Consider the following 23,081-nt stretch of genomic DNA (forward strand, 5'->3'; position numbering starts at 1 on the left):
TCCTTAGTAGGAGGTATGGAAGAATGTGGCTTTATTCTTTTAGCTTTCCTTTGAGCTGATTCTACCACAACAGAGTGGTGGTCTAGCTGTGGTTTCTGAAAGCCAGGTGCTGACTGTACAAGATAGGTAGAGTCAGCTTTTTTGTTTACTGGAGCAACAGATCCAGGAGATTCCCAATTCTTTTTTAGAAGGTCCAAAAAAACCTGATGAATTGGAATAGAGGTGATGACTTTAGGGGCATCCAAGAATTGGAGCAACTCCATCATCTGGTGCCTGTCATCTTGCTCCGATTGAAGCTGAAAACCAACTCCGACATTTCCTTCACAAAATTTATGTAAGAGAGGTCCTCAGGGGGAGAACGCTTTCTACTTTCCGCAGGAGAGGGTGGAAGGCAAATCATCGGTGTCTGTAGAGGTATCATCACCCTGTCCATTGCCTTATCTTACAAGTAAAGAATACTTCAGTTTTTGTTTATATCAAATCTCACAAATCACCCACTCACTCACATATACCATTCTAAAAACAATATCAGTGCATGTCCCTGTATCATGTTATTTTGGAGAGATATACAATAGTCTTTTTCAACTGAAATGTATTATATAATACCATATGTTAAGCACAGCTATTTCTCTTATTTATTTTCTTTCACACTCATTTTCTAAACAAACTTTCTCTATTGTACCATTGCATAAGAACATGCCATACTGGGTCAGACCAAGGGTCCATCAAACCCAGCATCCTGTTTCCAACAGTGGCCAATCCAGGCCATAAGAACCTGGCAAGTACCCAAAAACTAAGTCTATTCCATGTTATTGCTGCTAGTAACAGCAGTGGCTATTTTCTAGGGATGTGCATTCGTTTCACTTGTTTCGTATTACATGTCAATCAGATGTGCATTCATTTCATTTGTTTAATATTACATGGTTGTATAGGAAATGAATGAAACGAATGCACATCCTTACTATTTTCTAAGTCAACTTAATTATTAGCAAGTAATGGACTTCTCCAAGAACTTAGCCAAACCTTTTTTAAACAGAACTATACTAACTGCACTAACCAAATCCTCTGGCAACAAATTCCAGAGTTTAATTATGTGTTGAGTGAAAAAGAACTTTCTCTGATTAGTTTTAAATGTACCACGTGCTAACTTCATGGAGTGCCCCCTAGTATTTCTATTATCTGAAAGAGTAAATAACCGATTCACATCTACCTGTTCTAGACCTCTCATGATTTTAAAGACCACTATCACATCCCCCCCCTCAGTCGTCTCTTCTCCAAGCTGAAAAGTCCTAACCTCTTTAGTCTTTCCTCATAGGGGAGCTGTTCCATTCCCCTTATCATTTTCGTCACCCTTCTCTGTACCTTCTCCATCGCAACTATATCTTTTTAGAGATGCGGCGACCAGAATTGTACACAGTGCACATCATGGAGATCTGTTACAAAGTTCTTTAGTTTTTTATTTATTTATTTATTTATTTATTTTTTTTATTTATTGCTTCAGTTATACCCTTGTTTTATGTAAACCGATCCGATATGGTTATTACTATGAAGGTCGGTATAAAAAAGTGTTAAATAAATAAATACATAAAGTTCATAATAAATTCCACCAGGTCCAAAGATGATCAATGAACAAGCACCTTCAGTTCAACAAACAAGTTCTAACAGTTCCCAAAGGTAAACGGTGACTGGACACCCTCCTCATATGTAGACAAACTCCTCTACAAAAGCTTTTGTTTCACCCTGTTCCAAAGGAGGAACCAGTGCTATTGTAGTGATTTTTACAAGGGCACAAACCCATCAGGACTGCACCGAAGGCAACGCTCTAATGGTGTGTTGCTTAAAAGAATAATCTTGTCACAAGTCCACCCCGGACTAGATTTACTTTCCATAACATTTCATCTTGAGGCTTATTTAAACACTTAGGGGCGGATTTTAAAACCCCTGCGCGCGCCGGCGCACCTATTTTGCATAGGCCGCCGGCGTGCGCAGAGCCCCGGGACGTGCGTAAGTCCCGGGGCTTCCTGTCGGAGGCATGTCGGGGGGCGTGTCGGGATGACGCGGCGTTTAGGGCGCTGCGACGTGGGCATAGTTTCGGCCCTGGGGCATGGCCGCGGCCTCCGGAACAGCCCCCGGGACCGGACCACGGAGCGGGGCAGCCGGCCGACGCGCGCAAAGTTACGCCTGCTGTAACTTTGCCGACAAAGGTAAGGGGGGGGGGGTTAGATAGGGCCGGGGGGGGTGGGTTAGGTAGGGGAAGGGAGGGGAAGGTGGGGGGAGGGCGAAGGAAAGTTCCCTCCGAGGCCGCTCCGAAATCGGAGCAGCCTAGGAGGGAACAGGCAGCGCGCGCTGGGCTCGGCGCGCGCAGGTTGCACAAATGTGCACCCCCTTGCGCGCGCCAACCCCGGATTTTATAAGATACGCGCGGCTCCTTGCTCCTTATGTTGCAAACATAATGTAATGTGTCCACCCCTAATCATGGGTAAATGATGAATTATAAAAGACTGAAGCTGATCAACAATATGCCCATACTGGATCCAATGAGAAACGAAAGGAGCATCCACTTTTGGTGTTCTAATACAACTTTTGTGTTAGATAATACATTTTTAATGGATCTCTTGCTATGTTCTATATATAATTTTAAACACAGGCATTGCACTACATAAACAACTTATGAAGTAGAACATGTGTAATGGCCCTGAAGAATGTTTAATAGGAAGGCTTGAATGTTGGAAATACCTTATCTGCATTACATTAGGGCACACTACACATTTACCACACTTGTACTGTACCCATGTCTCAATATACAGTGTTGTATCATAACTAGAAGGGTTCACCAAATAATCTCTAATATTATGCCCACATGCTTTTGCAAATATAGATGGCTCACAAAATGAATCATGTACTGTCAACATATTCCAATGATTCAAAATAATATGCTGTATCTCTTCTGTTCTTCTAGAGCAGTGGTTCCCAACTCTGTCCTGGGACCCCCAGCCAGTCGGGTTTTTAGGATATCCACAATGAATATGCATGAGAGAAAATTTGCATGTTATGGAGGCAGTGCATGCAAATTTTCTCTCATGCATATTCATTGTGGACATCCTGAAAACCTGACTGGCTGATGGCCCCCAGGAAAGGGTTGGGAACCACTGTACTAGAATATGGGATGGTACATATGAGGCGATCAATAGGAGCCTTAACTAGAGTCTACAAATCCCTGTTGCTCTCTTAACTTTCCGAGGGCATCCTCTCTGTGTGAATCATGCTTGCATATTGAGGACGTGATGCTTGAATTCTTCTACTTTGTAACAGATCTCCATGATGTGCAATGACACACTAGATAACATTTGTTTAGAAAATGAGCATGTAAGAAAATAAATCAGAGAAATAGCTGTGTTTAACTTATGGTACTATACATGTTCCAGTTGAAAAGTACTATTATCTGACTCTCCAAAATAATAACAAAGAGATACAGGAATATGCAGTGATATTGTTTTTAGAATGGTATGTGTGTGTGAGTGAGTGATTTGTGACATATTTGTTATAAAACAAAAATTAAAGTATTCTTTACCTGTAAAAAAAAAAAAAAAAAAAAAAGGGCAACAGACAGGTTTTTATAAAAATCAATATAGTTAAATTTGGAAAATATTGTAATAAAGGTCTATTCTCACAGGACAAGCAGGATGGTTGTCCTCACAAATGGGTGACATCGAGGATGGAGCCCAACCACGGAAAACTTCTGTGAAAGTTTCAGGAACTTTGACTGGCCCCTACTGGGCATGCCCAGCACGGCACTAACCCTGCAGCCAGCAGGGGTCTCCCTTCAGTCTTCTTTTTTCCGCGCAGCAGTAGCCACGCGGTGAAAGAGCTCTTAACCACGTTCCTGACAGGAATTTAAGAATTTACTTCTTTAAAGAAAAATTTGCCCCTCAGGGGTCTCCCTTCGATAAATTTTTCAACCCGCGGAACTTCGGTAAGTTTTGCCGTCATTTTCTTCGACTACAGTCGACTTTGGCCCTTGAGGCCCGTTGGCAGTCGACAGTCCCGCGGCTAAATTTTTGGCCTACTGCCATGGCGTCGGGTTTCCGTCGGTGCCCGGACTGTACCCGAACTATGTCAATCACAGACCCTCATAGAGTCTGTGTTTTGTGCTTAGGGAGTGAGCATGATGTTCTGACTTGCACCAAATGTGCCCTAATGACACCAAAAGGTCACAAAGCCAGAATGGAGAAGATGGGGCTCCTCTTCCATGTCCGCACCCCAACCCCATCGATTGCATCGACGTCATCGGAACCGGCACCGTCGAGGTCTCATCATCATCGACAACCCTTCGGTGACCGTCCGCCTTCGGTGACCTCACGGCCATCGACTCCTGTTCCTTCCCCTGATGCTCGAGGGGATCGAAAGGAGAAACATCGCCATCGACGTCATAAGTCTCGGCCAATCGAGGAATCGACGTCATCGACCTCTGCACCGACTGAGCCACCGACAAAGAAGCCTCGATCAGAGGTGGCACGTCCCCTCTTGTTTCGCAGGCACCGAGCCAACCCTCACCCCCTTTGGGTTTGGGAGCCGCGATTCCACCGGTGACGGTGGTCCCTCCGGCCCAGCCTCAGCCTCCCTCTCCCGTCGAGCCGGGTCTTGTTACCCCTGGTCTCCAGGCAGAACTGGACCGGCTGGTCCAGGAGGCCATCGACAAGGCGATGCAACGGTTCCAGACTCCTCCGGCACCGACTCCGGCACCGAGAGTGGAACCGGTCACCGAGCCGATTGCAGCAGCACTGGCTCCGCTGCTAAACCGGATGGAAGCGCTCATGACAGCCCTTCCACCGGTGGTACCTGTGTCACCGACACCAGCAAGACCGCTGTCACCGACAGGTTTTTCATCAAGTGGAGAAACACCGTATCGAATTCCCCCTTCGGGGATAGTTCCATCGGTGCCACGTCGTCCCTCGCCACCGATCTCTTCCTCGGGGGCGATACGCACCTCTGCTCCACCGAGGTTTCCGATGCCGGCACCGATTCCATCGAGACCGACACCGGTTCCTTCGATGCCGGCACCGATTCCGACATCGATTCCATCGAGAGTATTCTCGATGCCCCCAGTGGTTCCTTCCAATTTCTCGGAGCCTCAACCAGTGCCTTCAGGTGTTCAACCCCCTCGTGCTCCTACAGGTCACCAACCTGATCCTTACGACACTTGGGGTGATGATACCTCTACTGACACTGATGATTTGCCTTCACCACCTTCTCCTACGGGAAGTAGAAAGCGTTCTCCACCTGAGGACCTCTCTTTCATTAACTTTGTGAAGGAAATGTCGGAGTTGGTTCCTTTCCAACTCCAGTCTGAACACGATGACAGGCACCAGATGATGGAATTACTTCAGTTCCTGGATGCCCCAAAAGTCATTACCTCTATTCCAATTCATCAGGTTTTCCTAGACCTTCTAAAGAAGAATTGGGAATCTCCTGGGTATGTTGCTCCCGTAAACAAAAAAGCTGACTCTACCTATCTCGTACAGTCAGCACCTGGTTTTCAAAAACCACAATTGGACCATCATTCTGTAGTCGTAGAATCAGCTCAAAAGAAAGCTAAACGACTAAAACCACACTCTTCCATACCTCCTACTAAGGAAAATAAATTCCTTGATAGTATAGGTAGAAAGGTATATCAAGGAGCTATGCTGATTTCCAGGATAGCTTCTTATCAGCTCTATATGACTCAATATAATAGAGTCATTCTAAAACAAATGCAGGACTATTCAGACACCTTGCCAGAACAGTTCCAGCCACAGCTTCAATCCCTTCTCGACAAAGGGTTTGAAGCGGGGAAGCATGAAATAAGAACAGCTTATGACATATTTGATGCTTCCACTAGACTTTCTGCTACAGCTATTTCTGCTAGACGCTGGGCTTGGCTCAAGTCATCTGACTTTCGTCCAGAAGTTCAAGATAGGCTTTCTGACTTACCTTGTCTTGGGGATAATTTGTTCAGTGAGCAAATTCAGCAAATTGTTGCTGAACTAAAGGATCACCATGAGACCCTTAAACAGCTCTCATCCATTCCTCCTGACTTGCCTTCTAAGCAGCCGTTTAGAAAAGACTCCAAAAAGTCTTTCTTCCGGCCACAAAAGTATTATCCCCCGTCCTCTAAGCCTCGGCCTGCAAGGTCTTATCACAAGGCTCAACCTCGCCAGACTCGAAAACAAAAGCCCGCAGCAGCTCCACCACCTGGCCCTGTGGCGGGTTTTTGACTCTCACTTAGAGAGCACTTGCCAAACCCCTCTTCCAGCTATACCAGTAGGAGGTCGGCTGTGCCACTTTCTAGAAAGGTGGCGTCATATCACCACAGATCAGTGGGTGATAGCTATAATCGCACAAGGTTACCATCTCAACTTCCTGACCCTCCCTCTGGACTCCCCACCCCTGCAGCCGTGGAGTCTCTCCGATCACTCTATTCTGTTAGAGCAGGAAGTTTCTCTTCTCCTACAATCAAATTCTATAGAACCCGTTACTCCCTTACAACAAGGACTGGGGTTCTACTCCAGGTACTTCCTGATCCCAAAAAAGTCAGGGGGGCTTCGTCCCATCCTGGACCTACGGGCCCTCAACAAGTACCTTCACAAGGAGAAGTTCAAGATGGTAACCCTGGGCGCGCTTCTCCCTCTGCTGCAAAAAGGGGATTGGCTATGCTCTCTAGACCTGAAAGACGCATATACCCACATTGCGATCACACAATCTCATCGCAAATACCTGCGTTTTCTAGTAGGCCGAAATCACTACCAATATCGTGTATTACCTTTCGGCCTGGCATCCGCACCACGAGTGTTTACCAAGTGCCTCGTGGTGGTTGCAGCGTTCCTAAGGAAGGAAGGTGTCCACGTCTACCCCTACCTGGACGATTGGTTGATCAGGGCCCCAACCCAGCAACTTGCTCGGTCCTCCCTGACTCTAACAATTCAAACTTTGCTTTCTCTAGGGTTTCTTGTCAATTACGAGAAATCCTACTTAGTCCCATCTCAAACCTTATCCTTCATAGGGGCAGACTTGGACACCTTACAGGCAAAAGCCTTCCTTCCTCATCAACAGGTCCAAACCCTGGTGTCCCTAGCTCGCCAGCTGCAGTCTCAACACACAGCCACAGCTCGCCAATTCCTCGTTCTTCTGGGACACATGGCCTCTTCTGTTTATGTGACTCCCACGGCCCGACTGGCCATGAGAGTCACACAATGGACTCTGAGACGCCAATGGACTCAAGCTGTTCAGCCTCTGTCCTCCATGGTACGCATCTCCAACGCTCTTCGTCTGTCTCTTGCCTGGTGGACGAATCAATTCAACCTCCTAAAGGGCTTGCCCTTTCTTCCACCAGATCCTCAGGTCATCCTCACCACCGACGCTTCCAACATCGGTTGGGGAGCCCATGTCAACAATCTACAAACTCAAGGATTCTGGTCACTAGAGGAAGCCAAACACCAGATAAATTTCCTGGAGCTCCGAGCAATTCGCTATGCTCTCAGGACTTTTCAAGATTGCCTATCGAACCATGCAATCTTAATCCAAACAGACAGCCAAGTGGCCATGTGGTACATAAACAAGAAGGGGGGCACAGGCTCCTTCCTTCTGTGTCAGGAAGCTGCGCAGATTTGGGCAGAAGCCCTCTCCCGCTCCATGTACCTCAGGGCCACCTACCTGCTGGGAGTAGACAATGTACTGGCAGACCAGCTGAGCCGTGTCTTCCAACCACACGAGTGGTCACTCAATCCTCTGGTAGCGACCTCTCTATTTCACAAGTGGGGTTATCCCCACATAGACCTCTTTGCGTCCCCTCAGAACCACAAAGTGGACAATTACTGCTCTCTCATTCGGAGCCAGCACTCTCGGCCGAGGGATGCATTCTCCCTCACGTGGACGACCGGTCTACTCTATGCATTCCCTCCACTTCCTCTTCTGTCGAGGACTCTCGTGAAGCTCCGCCAGGACAGGGGAACCATGATCCTAATAGCACCGCACTGGCCACGCCAAGTGTGGTTTCCCATACTCCAGGATCTCTCCATCCGCAGGCACATTCCTCTGGGAAAGGACCCGCATCTGCTCACTCAAAACGACGGATGCCTCCTCCATCCCAACCTCCAAGCCTTGTCCCCTGACGGCATGGATGTTGAAAGGTTAGTCCTTCAGCCATTTAACCTTTCGGATTCGGTTTCTCGTGTCTTGATAGCTTCACGAAAGCCTTCGACAAGAAAATCTTACTCATACAAATGGAAAAGGTACACATCATGGTGCACTTCTCAGTCCCTTGATCCCCTTTCCTGTCCAATCTCTAAATTCTTGGACTATTTATGGCACCGATCAGAATCAGGTCTAAAGACCTCTTCTATAAGGATGCATGTCAGTGCGGTAGCCGCCTTCCATAAAGGTATCGGGGGTATTCCTATTTCAGTACAACCCCTTGTAACACGCTTTCTTAAAGGCTTGCTCCATTTGAAGCCACCTTTACGTCCTCCGGCCCCATCTTGGGACCTTAATCTGGTTCTTGGTCGCCTTATGAAACCACCTTTCAAACCTCTTCACTCCTGTGACCTAAAATATCTCACATGGAAAGTATTATTCCTTTTGGCTGTTACTTCAGCTCGCAGGGTTAGTGAATTACAGGCCCTAGTTACCTATCCGCCTTACACTAAACTCCTGCAGGACCGGGCGGTACTCCGCACTCACCCTAACTTTTTGCCTAAGGTAGTTTCGGAGTTTCATATCAATCAATCCATCATACTACCTATCTTCTTTCCCAGGCCCCACTCCAACTCCGGGGAACAGACTCTGCATACCCTAGACTGTAAACGAGCTCTAGCTTTTTATCTAGACCGTACAGTTTCTCACAGGAAGAGCACTCAATTATTTGTCTCTTTCCATCCTAACAAGTTAGGACAACCTGTGGGTAAGCAGGCTCTTTCCTCCTGGTTGGCGGACTGCATTTCCTTTTGCTATCAGCAAGCTGGCATTCCTTTCCAAGACCGTGTCAAAGCACACTCTGTGAGGGCCATGGCAACTTCAGTAGCTCACCTTCGATCGGTGCCGCTTCCTGACATCTGCAAAGCTGCAACCTGGAGTTCCCTCCATACCTTTGCAGCCCACTATTGTTTGGATAAAGCTGGAAGACAAGATTCCATCTTCGGCCAATCTGTCTTGCGTAACCTTTTTCCAACTTGATGTACCAACACCCTTCCACCTCCCGGTAGGGTGCGGATGGCCTTACCAAATTCCTCCCCAGTTGTTGTGCCTGTTGCACGCCCTTGGGTACACTTGGTGCAAGTCAGGACATCCTCAGCTCGGTACTCACCCATTTGTGAGGACAACCATCCTGCTTGTCCTGTGAGAAAGCAAATGTTGCTTACCTGATGTAACAGGTGTTCTCACAGGACAGCAGGATGTTAGTCCTCACGAAACCCGCCCGCCACCCCGCGGTGTTGGGTTCGTTTATTTTACTTTTTAAGCACTGCCTGTAGCTATAAAAACAAGACTGAAGGGAGACCCCTGCTGGCTGCAGGGTTAGTGCCGTGCTGGGCATGCCCAGTAGGGGCCAGTCAAAGTTCCTGAAACTTTGACAGAAGTTTTCCGTGGTTGGGCTCCATCCTCGATGTCACCCATTTGTGAGGACTAACATCCTGCTGTCCTGTGAGAACACCTGTTACATCAGGTAAGCAACATTTGCTATATTGATTATTTATTGAGGGAGGTATTGGTTTTGTTTTGTAGGGATATATATATTTTGTTAACTTCCATTTACTGCATAAAAAATACATGGAAGTTACAATTTAACTTCAAGTTTTGAAAAAAAAAGAAAGTAAAAAAGTAAACTAAATTTTGGCATACTGCAGCATTGGAAGTAATTCAATATGCAGGTCATTTCCATACATTTGCATGGAAAATGCAATAAAATGAACTCAATTTTTTACTTCTGATATACTGCACATTTTGTGCATGATAAAAACTTGTCAGGAAGCAATTTTAGTACACAAAGTGTATTATACCAGAAGTAAAGCCGTGCATTGTCTAGTGCAGTTTGTTATATCAGCCTATAGGTGTCTACTACTTGATAACATTAAAATGTGTTTTCCTTTACAATGTAAAAAAATTTTTCTATAGCTGTACTTATCCTATACTGAAAAGGAATAAAGTTCGCCATGGATATCATCTACTCTAAAAATCTATACTCCCTTGCACATTAAGATCAACCAAACAAGGCCTCCTAGACGTTCCCTCCTTTAAATTAGCGTGCCTCAATTAAACTCAAGAACTTTCATTCTCAGTAGCTGGACCATAATTTTGGAACTTGCTTCCATAACTAATATGTAATATCAATGATTCAAAAACTTTTAAAAAGGCTCTAAAAACCCGCCTTTTCAAGCTAGCGTTCGACATGTAGTCCGCCCAAGCTTGAGTCCTTTACATACCGGTAATTGATAGTGAGCATCCTCTAGGCACTGACATTTTTACTATCCCTTGCAATGTTATTGTCATGTATTCCTGACTTGTTTATTGTATTTTGTTTTATTGTGTAAATACTGATTTTATTAAAATTAAATTTATATACTCCAAACTAAGGAAAGCAGGGTAATAAATGTGTTATCTTATGATGATATGATTTCTATTACATTATTTAAACTTTTATAATCTTAAGATTTTAAGATATTTTGATTTTTTTTATCATTTTATATGTTCTTACTATGTTATGATGTTATGTTCTTATGTTCTAATTTTTATTATCTGTATAAATATTGTGGATATATGGTAGATTTATTATTAGTGCTTTTTGTAAACCACCAAGAAATTGGATATGTCTTTAAAAAAAAAAAAAAAATCCCTGGAGTATGTTTATTCCCTCATTTATCTTCTGCTGCCTGAAGAGCTTAATGTCTGAAAATAAAAGTGTAGGCATTTCAAACTCCGGTAGATCACCAAATCCAAGAATAGACTTTCAGCACAACATACCTGCAGCATGTATTGGAGTTCTCTTCACAACATAGTCTTTCACCAAGATTGATGCTCCTTGATTAATGAGTACATCTACACATTCAACATGTCCTTTAAAAGCAGCAAGGTCCAAAGGTGTCCTTCCATAACTGTTCCTTACATCCAGGTCCAGTAAAGACTGCACCAGAATCTCTAGAGCTTGGTGATGACCGTGATAGGCCTAAGAGACAATTGAAACAATCTGTTTTTAAAGTCAATAGCTAAAGGTAACAGATATTTCAAGTCTCTCTTTGACTCTGTAAACAAAAGGTTGCCATTTTATAATAAAGGAGGATGACCAGTAATGGGGCACACAGGGCAATAATCTATATAAATAAAAATAAAAATGTTAAATTGTTTGTACCAAATCGCTAATCTCAGCAACCACTTAACCGATTGCGTTCAAATTTGGACACAAGTTTCACCTCACATATGGCAAGGATCTTCTACACTTACATTACATATATGTCACACCAGGGCTGGTAAAAATGTTTTAAATTTTGGTTCCACAAAACAGCGACATCTGGTGGACATAAGCGGAAGCTCTTACACCTTGCATAAACGCTCACACACATGTGACCAATGTTTGCGATTCACACACCCTCCGAGCAGACACAAATCCACCCTCCTCACACCCCCCCGCACACATGCCAATTGTACTTATTTCACACACCCTCAAAAAACACACAAAAACCCACTAAATACCAGCATGCTACACCGGGAGGCCACTAACATGCCACATGTTTGCAATTCCCACACCCTACGAACTCACACACAAACACCCTCCTCACACCCCTCACGCACATGACTTTTCTATTTACTGCCCTCAACCTCCGAACGCACGGAAAACTGCAGAATAGTTCGGGCTGTTCCAGCGGGGGGGGGGGGGGGGGGGGGGGGGGCAACACCGCTCCGGGACATATCGCATACACTACGGCTGTCGGCTGCCAGCAATCAAAATGGCACCGACGGCTCTCTCTCTTTCTAGGACACTTGAGAACGCCAATAGCAGCAGTAGCCCATGTGATATAGTAAGGGCGAGGGCCCGTCGACGCCATTTTCTGAACTGGCAACCGGCGCACCTTCGCCCTTACTATCTGAGTGAGATGACCGCTTCCACTGCTCCACCTCGAGGGCGTGGCGCCAATACTTCCATGCCGGAACGAACGCCCGCTCCACAGACTACCATTTTTGAAAGGTATCGTCAGGCCTGCAGGGGGGAGGGGTGTGGGGATGTTCTTGTGTCCATGTTCGGGGGGGGGGGGGGGGGCAGTTCCGAGATTCTGCAACTCTTGTGGGTTAGTCTATTTCACCGGCCGGGGGGGGGGGGGGAGGCTTATATAAACTCAACGTTTCTGTGGGGATTACTTTGGGGTGCAAAGGGGGAGGGCACACACAAACACATACACAAAATGTGCACCATCTCCGAAAGGTTACAAAACAGGTGGGGAGTCACTGAGGTGACAGTGAGGGGAGGGAGAATGACGAGGGAAGTAACTGTCAGGGGAGGAAGAATGAGGGGAGAGGTGAGTTTGAGAGGACAGAGTTGGAATGGGGACAGGGGAGGGAAGTGGGGGGGGGGGGGGGAGTGACCAAGGGGAAGAGGATGAGTGACTGAGCTAAATGAGCAAGGGGAAGGGGCAGGGAGGGCAAAGAATCTGACTCAGCCACTGCAACGCTTGGCAGGGGTCCACTAGTAATACATAGATACTATATTAAAAAGTGTGACAAAAAACAAACTTTAGAGCAGGATAATCAACAAGAAGATTTTCTTCATATAACAAACTATTTATAAATAAAATATAACAACCCTTTCTCTTTTTGAATTTTTTCATGATTGGGGGGGGGGGGGGGGAGGAAACTGCTCACCTATAACCATTATTCTCTAACAGCAGTACAATGAGCCACACAGATGGACTGCATAGCCTGCAAATGGTATCAGAGGACTCTTCCAGAACAGTGTTTCTTAACCTAATTCTTAAGACCTGTCCAGCCAGTCTGATTTTAAGGAGTTTTGCAATTAATATATAGGTTACAACCTGCTCCATGACCTGCTATATGCATATACTTTTGTTTCACTTCTTGTTCTATGTACCATTGTTTCGTTTCAATGTAAACCGGGGTGAAGGCATGCGCTAAACCTCGGTATATAAAAGCTTCAAATAAATAAATAAATAAATATATTTGCATACAATGGAGACAGTGAATGCAAACATCTCATATGCATATTCATTGTGGATATCCTGAAAACCATGTAGACTGGATAAATCTCAAGGACTAGGCTGAGAACCACTGTTACACAGTTTTCTCAGAAAGTTTTTATGCATATGCAGGAGTTTCCCATGTGTTGACCAACTGCTTCTCATTTGCTTGCCTAACTTACAGGCGCGTCCAAGAGCAGGCTAACATACGCTTCCGCTTATGTTAGCCTGCTCTTGGACGCGCGTTTTCCCTTACCCCTTATTCAGTAAGGGGAGGAAAACGCGCGTCCAACCCGTGGCACCTAATAGCGCCCTCAACATGCAAATGCATGTTGAGGGCCCTATTAGGTTTGCGCGCGGGATACAGAAAGTAAAATGTGCAGCCAAGTCGCACATTTTACTTTCAGAAATTAGCACCGACCCAAAGGTAGGCGCTAATTTCTTCCGGCACCGGGAAAGTGCACAGAAAAGCAGTAAAAACAGCTTTTCTGTGCACCCTGCAACTTAATATCATGGCGATATAAAGTCGGAGGTCCCGAAGAGTAAAAAAAGGTTTAAAAAAAAAATGTGAATTCGGCCCGCGGCTGATGGGCCGAAAACCGGATGCTCAATTTTGCCAGCGTCCGGTTTCCGAGCCCGTGGCTGTCAGCGGGCTCGAGAACAGACACCAGCAAAATTGAGCGTCGGCTGTCAAACTCGCTGACAGCCGCCGCTCTGGGCTAAAAGGAGGTGCTATGGACGCGCTAGTGTCCCTAGCGCCTCCTTTCCCCGTTTCTACCGCACCACCTAATTTGAATACTGAATCGTGGGGCAAGGGGCCGGTGCGCACCGGGAGAGAGGGCGTTTGTCCGCTCTCCCGCGGACTTTACTGAATCGGCCTGTTAGCTTTTAACTGCACTTGGAATAAGAACAAATCACAAATGAAGTGACAAGCTCATTGTGTGTCCCATTGTACTATTTTAATCAAAGTATAGCAGATTGTTTTCTCTGACAAGCAGTTACACTGCACTGTGCATACATGTCCCGCAAAGAAATCTGAGATCTGCTAACAAGGCTCTACTAACTGTCCCCTCTGTCAAAACAGCATGCCTCACACAAGTAAGGGATCGAGCACTGTCACTGGCTGGTCCCGTACTATGGAACACCATGCCACTTGAAATAAGGCTGCAGAGAAATTTGAAAATATTCAAAACTAATCTGAAAACATGGCTCTTTAAACAAGCTTTCTACAAAGATAAAGAGAAGGAGAAAATCAGTTGATTCATAAGGACGCACCAAGCTAGAGGTTGTTATTCTTATCCTACTAATGCATATTAATGTTAAACTCAATCCGCCTAAAATGTTCCTAACAAAAAAGCCTAAACTACACACACAGTTATTGTATAAATTGTAACTGTACTATGATGGCACATGTTTTTAATTGGTAATCTATACCACTCATAATTTTTATTATAGTGCCTTTCTGTAAACCGTTGTGATGGTTAACTAACTTAATGACGGTATAGAAGAGTTTTTAAATAAATAAATAAAGATATTGACAGGAATACTAACCCTTTTAGCCTTCTTCAAATAAAAAGAAGAAAAGGAACATGAACATCTGATGACCAAATCTGCATATGACACAATTATTTAAAACACAAGTGGATTGTGAGGAGCTGCAGAGAGACCTTATGAAACTGGGCATCTAAATGGCAAATTAAATTTAATGTGGACAAGTGTAATGTAATCTGAAATTGTTTTTTCAGAATAACCAATCCCTTCCTGATGGATCTCTGGTTTCGGTAAAATCAAAATGGATCCCTCCTGGTCCTATTGACCCGATGTTGACGGTGTTTGAAAAATTGATACAACGTGACATCCACCTCCTCTCCCACTCACGTCAGCATACACGATATAATCTCACTAGAGACGAAAGCTTGTCATTATCTTCATTAGCAGTAGACCCTACAGTGATTATTAAGTCCGCTGACAAGGGGGGCGGGGTGGTTGTCATGGATCGTATTAATTATAAATCCGAGGTTTACCGTCAATTGAATGATGCCACATTTTACTTACCTTTACAGTCTGACCCTACAGATCTATTGAAAAATGAAATCTCTACCTTAGTGCAAGATGCCCTAACCAATCGTTACATTACCCAACGAGAGGCAAAATTTTTGACAGCTCCATTTCCCATTGTTCCTGTCTTTTACGTACTACCGAAGATCCATAAATCCTTGGTAGATCCACCGGGACGTCCGATCGTATCCGGGATTGGATCGATACTGGAACCTCTTTCTAAATTTGTGGACATTTTTTTGAGACCGACAATCCCGTACATTAAATCGTTTGTCCGTGATTCAGCTCACCTGATTACTCTGTTAAATGACTTACAGTTTCCAGTTTCATGTCTGCTAGTGACTTTGGACATTACTTCACTTTATTCCAATATACCCCAGCAGGAAGCATTGACGATTATTGAGGCTGTCCTTAATAAACGGCCAACACCTTATCGTGTCCCTACAACATTTTTGATGCAACTCACCAATTTAGCACTTACCAAAAATTATTTTCGTTTTGAAAATCAGTTTTACCAACAAGTTAAAGGTACAGCCATGGGCGCCACCATGGCCCCCAGTTTAGCATGCCTGTACGTGGCCCATTTTGAGGAGACCCACATTTACCCTTCCCTCTGGCAAGTATTCATACACGCCTGGTTTCGGTACATCGATGATGTCCTGCTGATTTGGTTAGGGACTGAGGTTCAGTTTTTCATGTTTTTAGATTGGCTGAATTCTTGTAATCCACACCTTCAATTTAGCTTTAACCTACACCACTCAGGTATTTCTTTTTTAGACATGCTTATTATGATAGACAATGGATCATTTAAGACTTCAATCTACAGGAAAGACACTGACCGCAATACCATTCTCAAATTTGATAGTTGTCATCCCAGAATTCTTAAGACTAATATTCCCACAGGTCAGTTCCTCCGGCTACGGAGGCTCTGTTCCTCCAGAGCTGAGTACATGGTTAAAGCTAAGGAGATGGTGTTCCGGTTTAGACAGAGGGGGTACCCTTCACAAATTTTGAAGCGCGCCTATAAAAGAGCTTTAAATGTTAATCGGGACTTGCTGTTTTTACCGACACAAAAAGATTCAGATAAGATGGTTAATTGTATTTTACCATTCTCTCTTTTGAGTCATGATATCGCATCGATTGTCCGAAAACATTGGTCAGCCTTGTCATTTTCAAACCTCTTCCAAAGCTCTTTACGTTTCACTTACCGTAGAGGCAGGAACCTTAGAGACATCTTAACTCATTCTGACTTCCTACAGAATACACGTAAACTGATACAGGGCGAACATACCCCTTGTGGGTCTTGTTCCGTCTGTAAACATACCCGTCGGATGTCCAATTTTCTTGACCCGAATTCGGGGAAGTTATTCACACTTTTTGACTTATCTGACTGTAGCTCCACGGGAGTAATCTATGCTATACGTTGCCCCTGTGACAAGCTATACATCGGAAAAACTAACAGACAAATCAGGACTAGAATTATAGAGCATCGCTCTAATATCAAGCATTCACGCACTTTAGCCCCCTTGGTAGAACACTGGACAGCGTTATCCCACACTATTTCTGATTTATTTTTCTTCGTAGTCGAAGTGATCGCCCCCCTTCCCAGAGGGGGTGATTTTGACACTTATTTGATCCGTTGTGAACAACGGTGGATTCATCGGTTAAACACTGTGGTTCCAGCAGGGCTCAACAAAGAAATTGAATGGGTGCACTTCATCTGATTGTTTGTGATCTGCTGATTGGACAAAAATTCTGTGTTCGGATTGGTGGAGGGAAGCCCTCAGCTGATTGGTCTATGAACGATTTTGGCGCCTTTTTCATTTGTTTAAAACTCCATGTTTAAAGATAGACTACGCGCTCCCTGTCACCTGTCAATGGATACTTCAACTTGGTGAGTTAACAATTGTTATTACACTTTTGGTGTCTGTACGGCATTGGCATGCATTCTTTGACACAGTCCTTTATTTTATGTTTTATTTACAGATTATATTTAAAGCCCTATGTGCGTCCCCCCCGATGCAGCCCTTTGCGAAACACGGGTCCGTGTCGGGGGACCCTTTGGTTTAAAACCATCTTTATTTATACAGTGGAGTTGCCGCTATAAAGAATAAAATCATTTTTGGTGATATAACTTGTTTTGGAAATTCTTGGACTGTGGAACCTCTTCCTTAGCACTCACCCGTGGTGTGTAATTGATTTAGAGTGCTTTGTTGTGCTTGGTGGCTTGTGGACTCCCCGAAAATAAGACATCCCCCAAAAATAAGACCTAGTAGAGGTTTTGCTGAATTGCTAAATATAAGACCTCCCCCGAAAGTAAGACCTAGCAAAGTTTTTATTTGGGAGCATGCCCATCACACAGAACACCAGAGCATGCAGCTGTGATTTTTTTACCCTGCAGGATTCACAGTTAGTTGTCATCACAAACCAGCATAACCAGACAACTATTCATTTTTTTGTTCAACAATATATGTGAATTCTTCTTCATGGAAAAATAAGACATCCCCTGAAAATAAGGCCTAGTGCATCTTTGGTAGCAAAAATTAATATAAGACACTGTCTTATTTTCGGGGAAACACGGTAGGACTATTTTTCTCTAACTGCAGGTACACATTGTTGAGTTTCATATAGTCACCCTCAGGAAAAGGATCTCAGAGTCACTGTGGACAATATGGCAGACAAAAAGCAAGCAGGATGCTAGGAAACAAATGAAGAATATTGTAACATAGTAAATGATAGCAGACAGAGAACAAAGATCCACCTAGTCTGCCCAGCAAGTTATTTTTGGTATTAACTGCCACTCCGTGCAGGTTATCCCCATGCCTATTGTTAAAGATGGTAGTGTCTGCCGCTCTGTGCAGGTTACCTCCATGCAGAAGTGATATCCTTAAAGTTAAGCAGAGTTGCTGTCCTGTAACACATGTTCTCCGAGGACAGCAAGATGTTATTCCTCACACAAGGAGTGACATCATCGGATGGAGCCTGGCAAGGAACTTTGATCTCAAAGATTCCAGAACTCTCAAACATGCCCTACTGAGCATGTGCAGCTGTAGTCATCACCCTGCCCCCTAGGCAGAGTCCCTCAGTCCATGACATAGCTAATACATGGAGAAACCAATTCCCAGGGCAGGCAAGTGGGTTTCGTGAGGACTAACATCCTGCTGTCCTAGGAGAACACCTGTTACAGGTAAGCAACTCTGCTTTCTCCTAGGACAAGCAGGATGGTAGACCTCACACATGGGTGAATCCCTAGTTATAGGTTGCCCAAAGAGGACAAAGTGGGAAACTGCACAATACTAAAGCACTACCTCTCTCCTTTGCCTGTGAGGCAGCCTACTCACCAGGGGTCCAGGCTGGAGAAGAGTTGGGTTCTACAAAGAAAACCATAGAAAAGAATGGAGACACAAACCCTCCTGCGTAGCAGGGGTGCCTAAGGCAGAGGAGTGATACAAGTGTAAGCAGAAGCAAACTCCGCATCATGGAAAACAGTACAAGCAGGGTTCCTGATAAGTAAACCCTGACAACAGCAGTAGGTCTAGAACCTCCTGGTTACAGGAAGAACCCAGAGATGTAGACAAGAGAAAAACTCTTGGACAAAGACCACACAGTCTCTGTTCGTATTAAAAAAGACAACCGAAAAACAAACTGGGGTCTGAGAGCCCCCCAGAGAGAAACTGCGGTCCACTGACATCTGAAGGACTGAATGTCTCTGCAAAAGAGTATCCAGGTTTGACCGGTAGGCATAATGGGCAGAAGAAACCCAAACTACGCTTAGAAAAACAAGCAGCAAAACATTGCAGGGCCTGGGACAGACACTGGATGCCAAAGTATCAGACCTAGATGATTGTGCAGGACAGCGTCAAAAGTTTCAGGGGATGAAGAGCAATCCCCAAAACAGAACTGTAACCCAAAACTCCCAAGCAGGGAGATGAGATAGGCCTGAAGCTCACCCAAAAGCCATCTGTCAAGAACAGGTTCATCTATCCTGTCCACAGGATAGCACAGGGGAGCAGGAAGGCCCTTTGGGCAACCTAGAGAAATGAGAAAAGCCAAAGGCAATATTGGCCAGAAAAATGTGGTGTATCCTTCCCTGCAGGTATACAGAAGTTATATAACGGGTGCCTTAGCTTGTCCCCCCCTAATCAATCCAACCGGAAGTCGGAAGGAGCAAAGAATACAAGGAGGCAGACTGGTGAACTGCCGGGGGCAAGCACAAGCTGCCCAGTTGACTATCAACCCCAAGCGAACAACTCACTGCTGAAACCAGCAGGGAGTTACCCACAGAGATAGAGCCATCAGCCTGCTTGGAACAGAAGAAACAGAGCGAATACCCCAGGGGAGAAATCCTGAAAACTTTACTAGGAGACAGGAAGCTGGGGAGTCGCATGTGCAAACCCCGGTAGAACAGGATTTCATTACCGGCCCAGAAACCTGAAGGGCACCAGAGCAGGCCCAGGGTGATCTTGGAACAGACTGTCAAGCACCCAACTGAGGTTTCACTATCCCAGCCATGACTGCATATACTTCCCCCCCGAGCAAGCACACAGTCCAGCAATGGACAATCATTGCATGATCCAGGTCTCTCCTGTCCGCAGTCAGGGTGATCCCAAAAAAGGGGAAGAATAGCTTGCATGTTACCTCGAGCAAAGAGCAGCGCCTCTGTTGCAGGGTCACTCAGCCACCAACTCCCTCAGCCATGGACATGGCGAAAAGGGAAAGACATGCTCGCCCATTTGATGGTCTAGTATTTCCTCACATAGGAGGGACCCACAAGACAAGAATGACTGGCAATAGTGGTCCCTAAGAAAAGACACCCACAGAGCCCAGCAGATATCAAAGTGACTCCTGAACAGGGGAAACACCCTGAAGAGTCACCGGGGAGCAACACAGGCTCCCTTGTAAATAGGCCTGCTGCATCTTAGAGTGCCTGAGACAGCACGCTACCACTCGACCCATTCTTGGGGCTGGTGAGAAACCGAGAGCAAACGCAAGTCAGAGCAGTGCCATCCCTTCCTCTGGGAATGGAGAAAGCAGAGTTGCTTACCTGTAACCAGGTGTTCTTCCAGGACAGCAGGATGATAGTCCTCACATATGGGTGACATCATCAGATGGAGCCCTGTCATGGAACACTTTTGTCAAAGTTTCTAGAACTTTGACTGGCACCCTGAGCATGCCCAGCATGCCACTAACCCTGCAGCTGGCAGGGGTCCCCCTTCAGTCTCGTTTGTAGCAAACATACGAGCGAAAAATAAAATAATAAAACTTAAGCGAACCCAACACCGCGGGGTGACGGGTGGGTTTTGTGAGGACTAATATCCTGCTGTCCTAGGAGAACACCTGTTACAGGTAAGCAACTCTGCTTTCTCCCAGGACAAGCAGGATGGTAGTCCTCACATATGGGTGAATAGCAAGCTACAGGCTGAGTCATACATATGAGGCCAAGCAGCACTGAACATGTGCAACAGGCACAACAACTGGCAAGGATGAGGCAGCCTGAAATTTACAGCGGGTCGAGGTAGGACAAGTTGGAAGCCTACACTGGAAAAATATTTCTTAGGACAGACTGGCCAAAGACGGAATCCTGTCGTCCAGCCTTGTTCAGACAGTAGTGAACTGCGAAGGTGTGGAGAGAGCTCCATGTTGCAGCCTTGCAGATATCAACAATCGGTACTGAACGGCAGTGTGCTACTGACATTGCCATTGCTCTGACTGAGTGTGCCTTCACTCGTCCCTGTAGTGGAAGGTCTGCTTGCTGGTAACAGAATGCAATGCAGTCTGCCAACCAGTTTGCTAGTGTTTGCTTGCCCACCGCATTCCCAAGTTTGATCTTATCAAAAGAGACAAAGAGTTGGGTGGACTTCCTGTGGGCTGTAGTGTGGTCTAAGTAAAATGCAAGAGCATGCTTACAGTCCAAGGTGTGGAGAGCTCGCTCACCTGGGTGAGCATAAGGTCTTGGAAAGAAAGTGGGCAAGACTATGGACTGATTTAAATGGAAATCAGTTACCACCTTAGGAAGGAATTTAGGGTGAGTGCGGCAAACCACCTGGTCATGGAGGAACCTTGTGTTGGATGAGTAGGTCACAAGGGCCTGTAACTCACTTACCCTGCGAGCAGACGTGATGGCTACTAGGAAAGGTACTTTCCATGTAAGGTATCTTAGTTCGCAGGAATGCAATGGCTCAAAAGGAGTGTGCATGAGCCGTGTAAGTACGACATTGAGGTCCCATGCCACGACCGGTGGCCGTAGAGGAGGCTTACTTTGTACTAAGCCTCTCATGAAGCGACTCACCAGGGGTCGAGCCGTTATCGGGGCATCCCCTATTCCTTGACTGTAAGCAGAGATGGCACAAAGATGCACTTGGATAGATGATGTCTGGAGACCAGATTCCGAGAGGTGCCAGAGATAATCTAACAGACTGGATGTGGGGCAAGAAAAGGGGGGGGGGGTCGAAGCCCTTTTGTGTGCACCACAAGATAAATCTCTTTATTGGTTGTATGGTTGTAGAATCATCCTTTCAACTTCCAGGCAGTCAGAGAGGGCCTGGAGGTTCGGGTGATGTAACTTGCCGTGATTCTGTGTTATGAAGTTGGGCAACGTGCCCAGGCGAATGGGGTCCTGGACGGAGAGGTCGCGAAGTATGGGAAACCAAATTTGGCGCGGCAAGTACGGGGCAATGAGAATCATTGAGCCCCGGTCCTGTTGTAGATTCACGAGAGTCTTGCCTATAAGCAGAATTGGAGGATACGTGTAAAGCAGGCTTTTGTTCCAGGGACGGGCGAAGGCATCCCTGGCTGATGCATGCCGGTCCCCGTGCAGGGAGCAGACATTTTCCACTTTGTGGTTCTGACTGGACGCAAAGAGGTCGATGATCAGATGACCCCACCGGTGGAAGATTCTGCTCGCAACCGAGGGATCCAGAGACCATTCGTGAGGCTAGAAATGTCGGCTGAGGCGGTCCACCAGTGCATTCTGTGTGCCCGCTAGATAAGTGGCTCGCAGTAGTATTGAGTGCGATAGGGCCCTGGCCCAAATCTGCGCCACCTCCTGGCAAAGCAGATACGATCTCATGCCCCCCTGTTTGTTCAGGTACCACATTGCAACTTGGTTGTTTGTTTGAATCAGGACAACTTTGTTGGAGAGGTAATCCTGAAATGCATAAAGGGCGTACCGCATTGCTCAAAGCTCCAGAAAGTTGATTCAATGGGTCGCTTCAGCTTTTGTCCAAGTCCCTTGAGTTTGAAGGCCTTGGATGTGGGTTCTCCAACCCAGGTTGGAGGCATCCGTAATTAAGGTCACTTGAGGAGCCGGTTGCTGGAAAGGAAGACCCACTTGTAAGTTGGCTTTGTGTGTCCACCAGGCAAGGGACAGACGAAGCTGGCTGGTTATGTGTACCATGGATGACAGCAGCTGAGTAGCTTTTCGCCACTGGGATTTCAGAGTTCATTGGGTCACTCTCATGGCAAGACGTGCCATAGGGTTGACATGGACTGTTGATGCCATGTAGTCGAGCAATCTTAGTAGCTGGCCAGCTGAGGCTCTTTTTCGATGGCGGATAAAGCTGGCAAGGTTGGACAGCGTAATCGCCCAGTCGTTGGGTAAGAATGCTCTGGACAGTGTTGTGTCTAGGTCTGTTCCTATAAAGGAGAGAAGAGACGGTATCAATTGGGTTTTGGGGTAATTTATTAGAAATCCCAATGAGCTTAGAAGCCTTATGGTGAGACCGAGAGAGTCGAGGGCTCCTTGTTTTGTCTGGATTTTTATGAGCCAGTTGTCCAGTATGCAAAAACGTATACGCCTCTACTGTGTAACTG

General features: G+C 45.7%; 1 protein-coding gene across 4 annotated transcripts in view; it reads right to left on the bottom strand.

Moving 5' to 3' along the window:
• Positions 1-23,081, bottom strand: part of ANKRD28 (ankyrin repeat domain 28) — an 805,300-nt gene that overhangs the window by 227,763 nt on the left and 554,456 nt on the right. For all 4 annotated transcript variants that reach the window (XM_029589217.1, XM_029589218.1, XM_029589216.1 and 1 more), the window contains one exon: positions 10,990-11,191. In XM_029589217.1, coding sequence (XP_029445077.1) covers positions 10,990-11,191 — 202 coding nt within the window. The remainder of the gene's footprint in view (positions 1-10,989; positions 11,192-23,081) is intronic.

Source organism: Rhinatrema bivittatum, chromosome 2, assembly GCF_901001135.1.
Source record: "Rhinatrema bivittatum chromosome 2, aRhiBiv1.1, whole genome shotgun sequence".
Lineage (NCBI taxonomy): Eukaryota > Metazoa > Chordata > Amphibia > Gymnophiona > Rhinatrematidae > Rhinatrema > Rhinatrema bivittatum.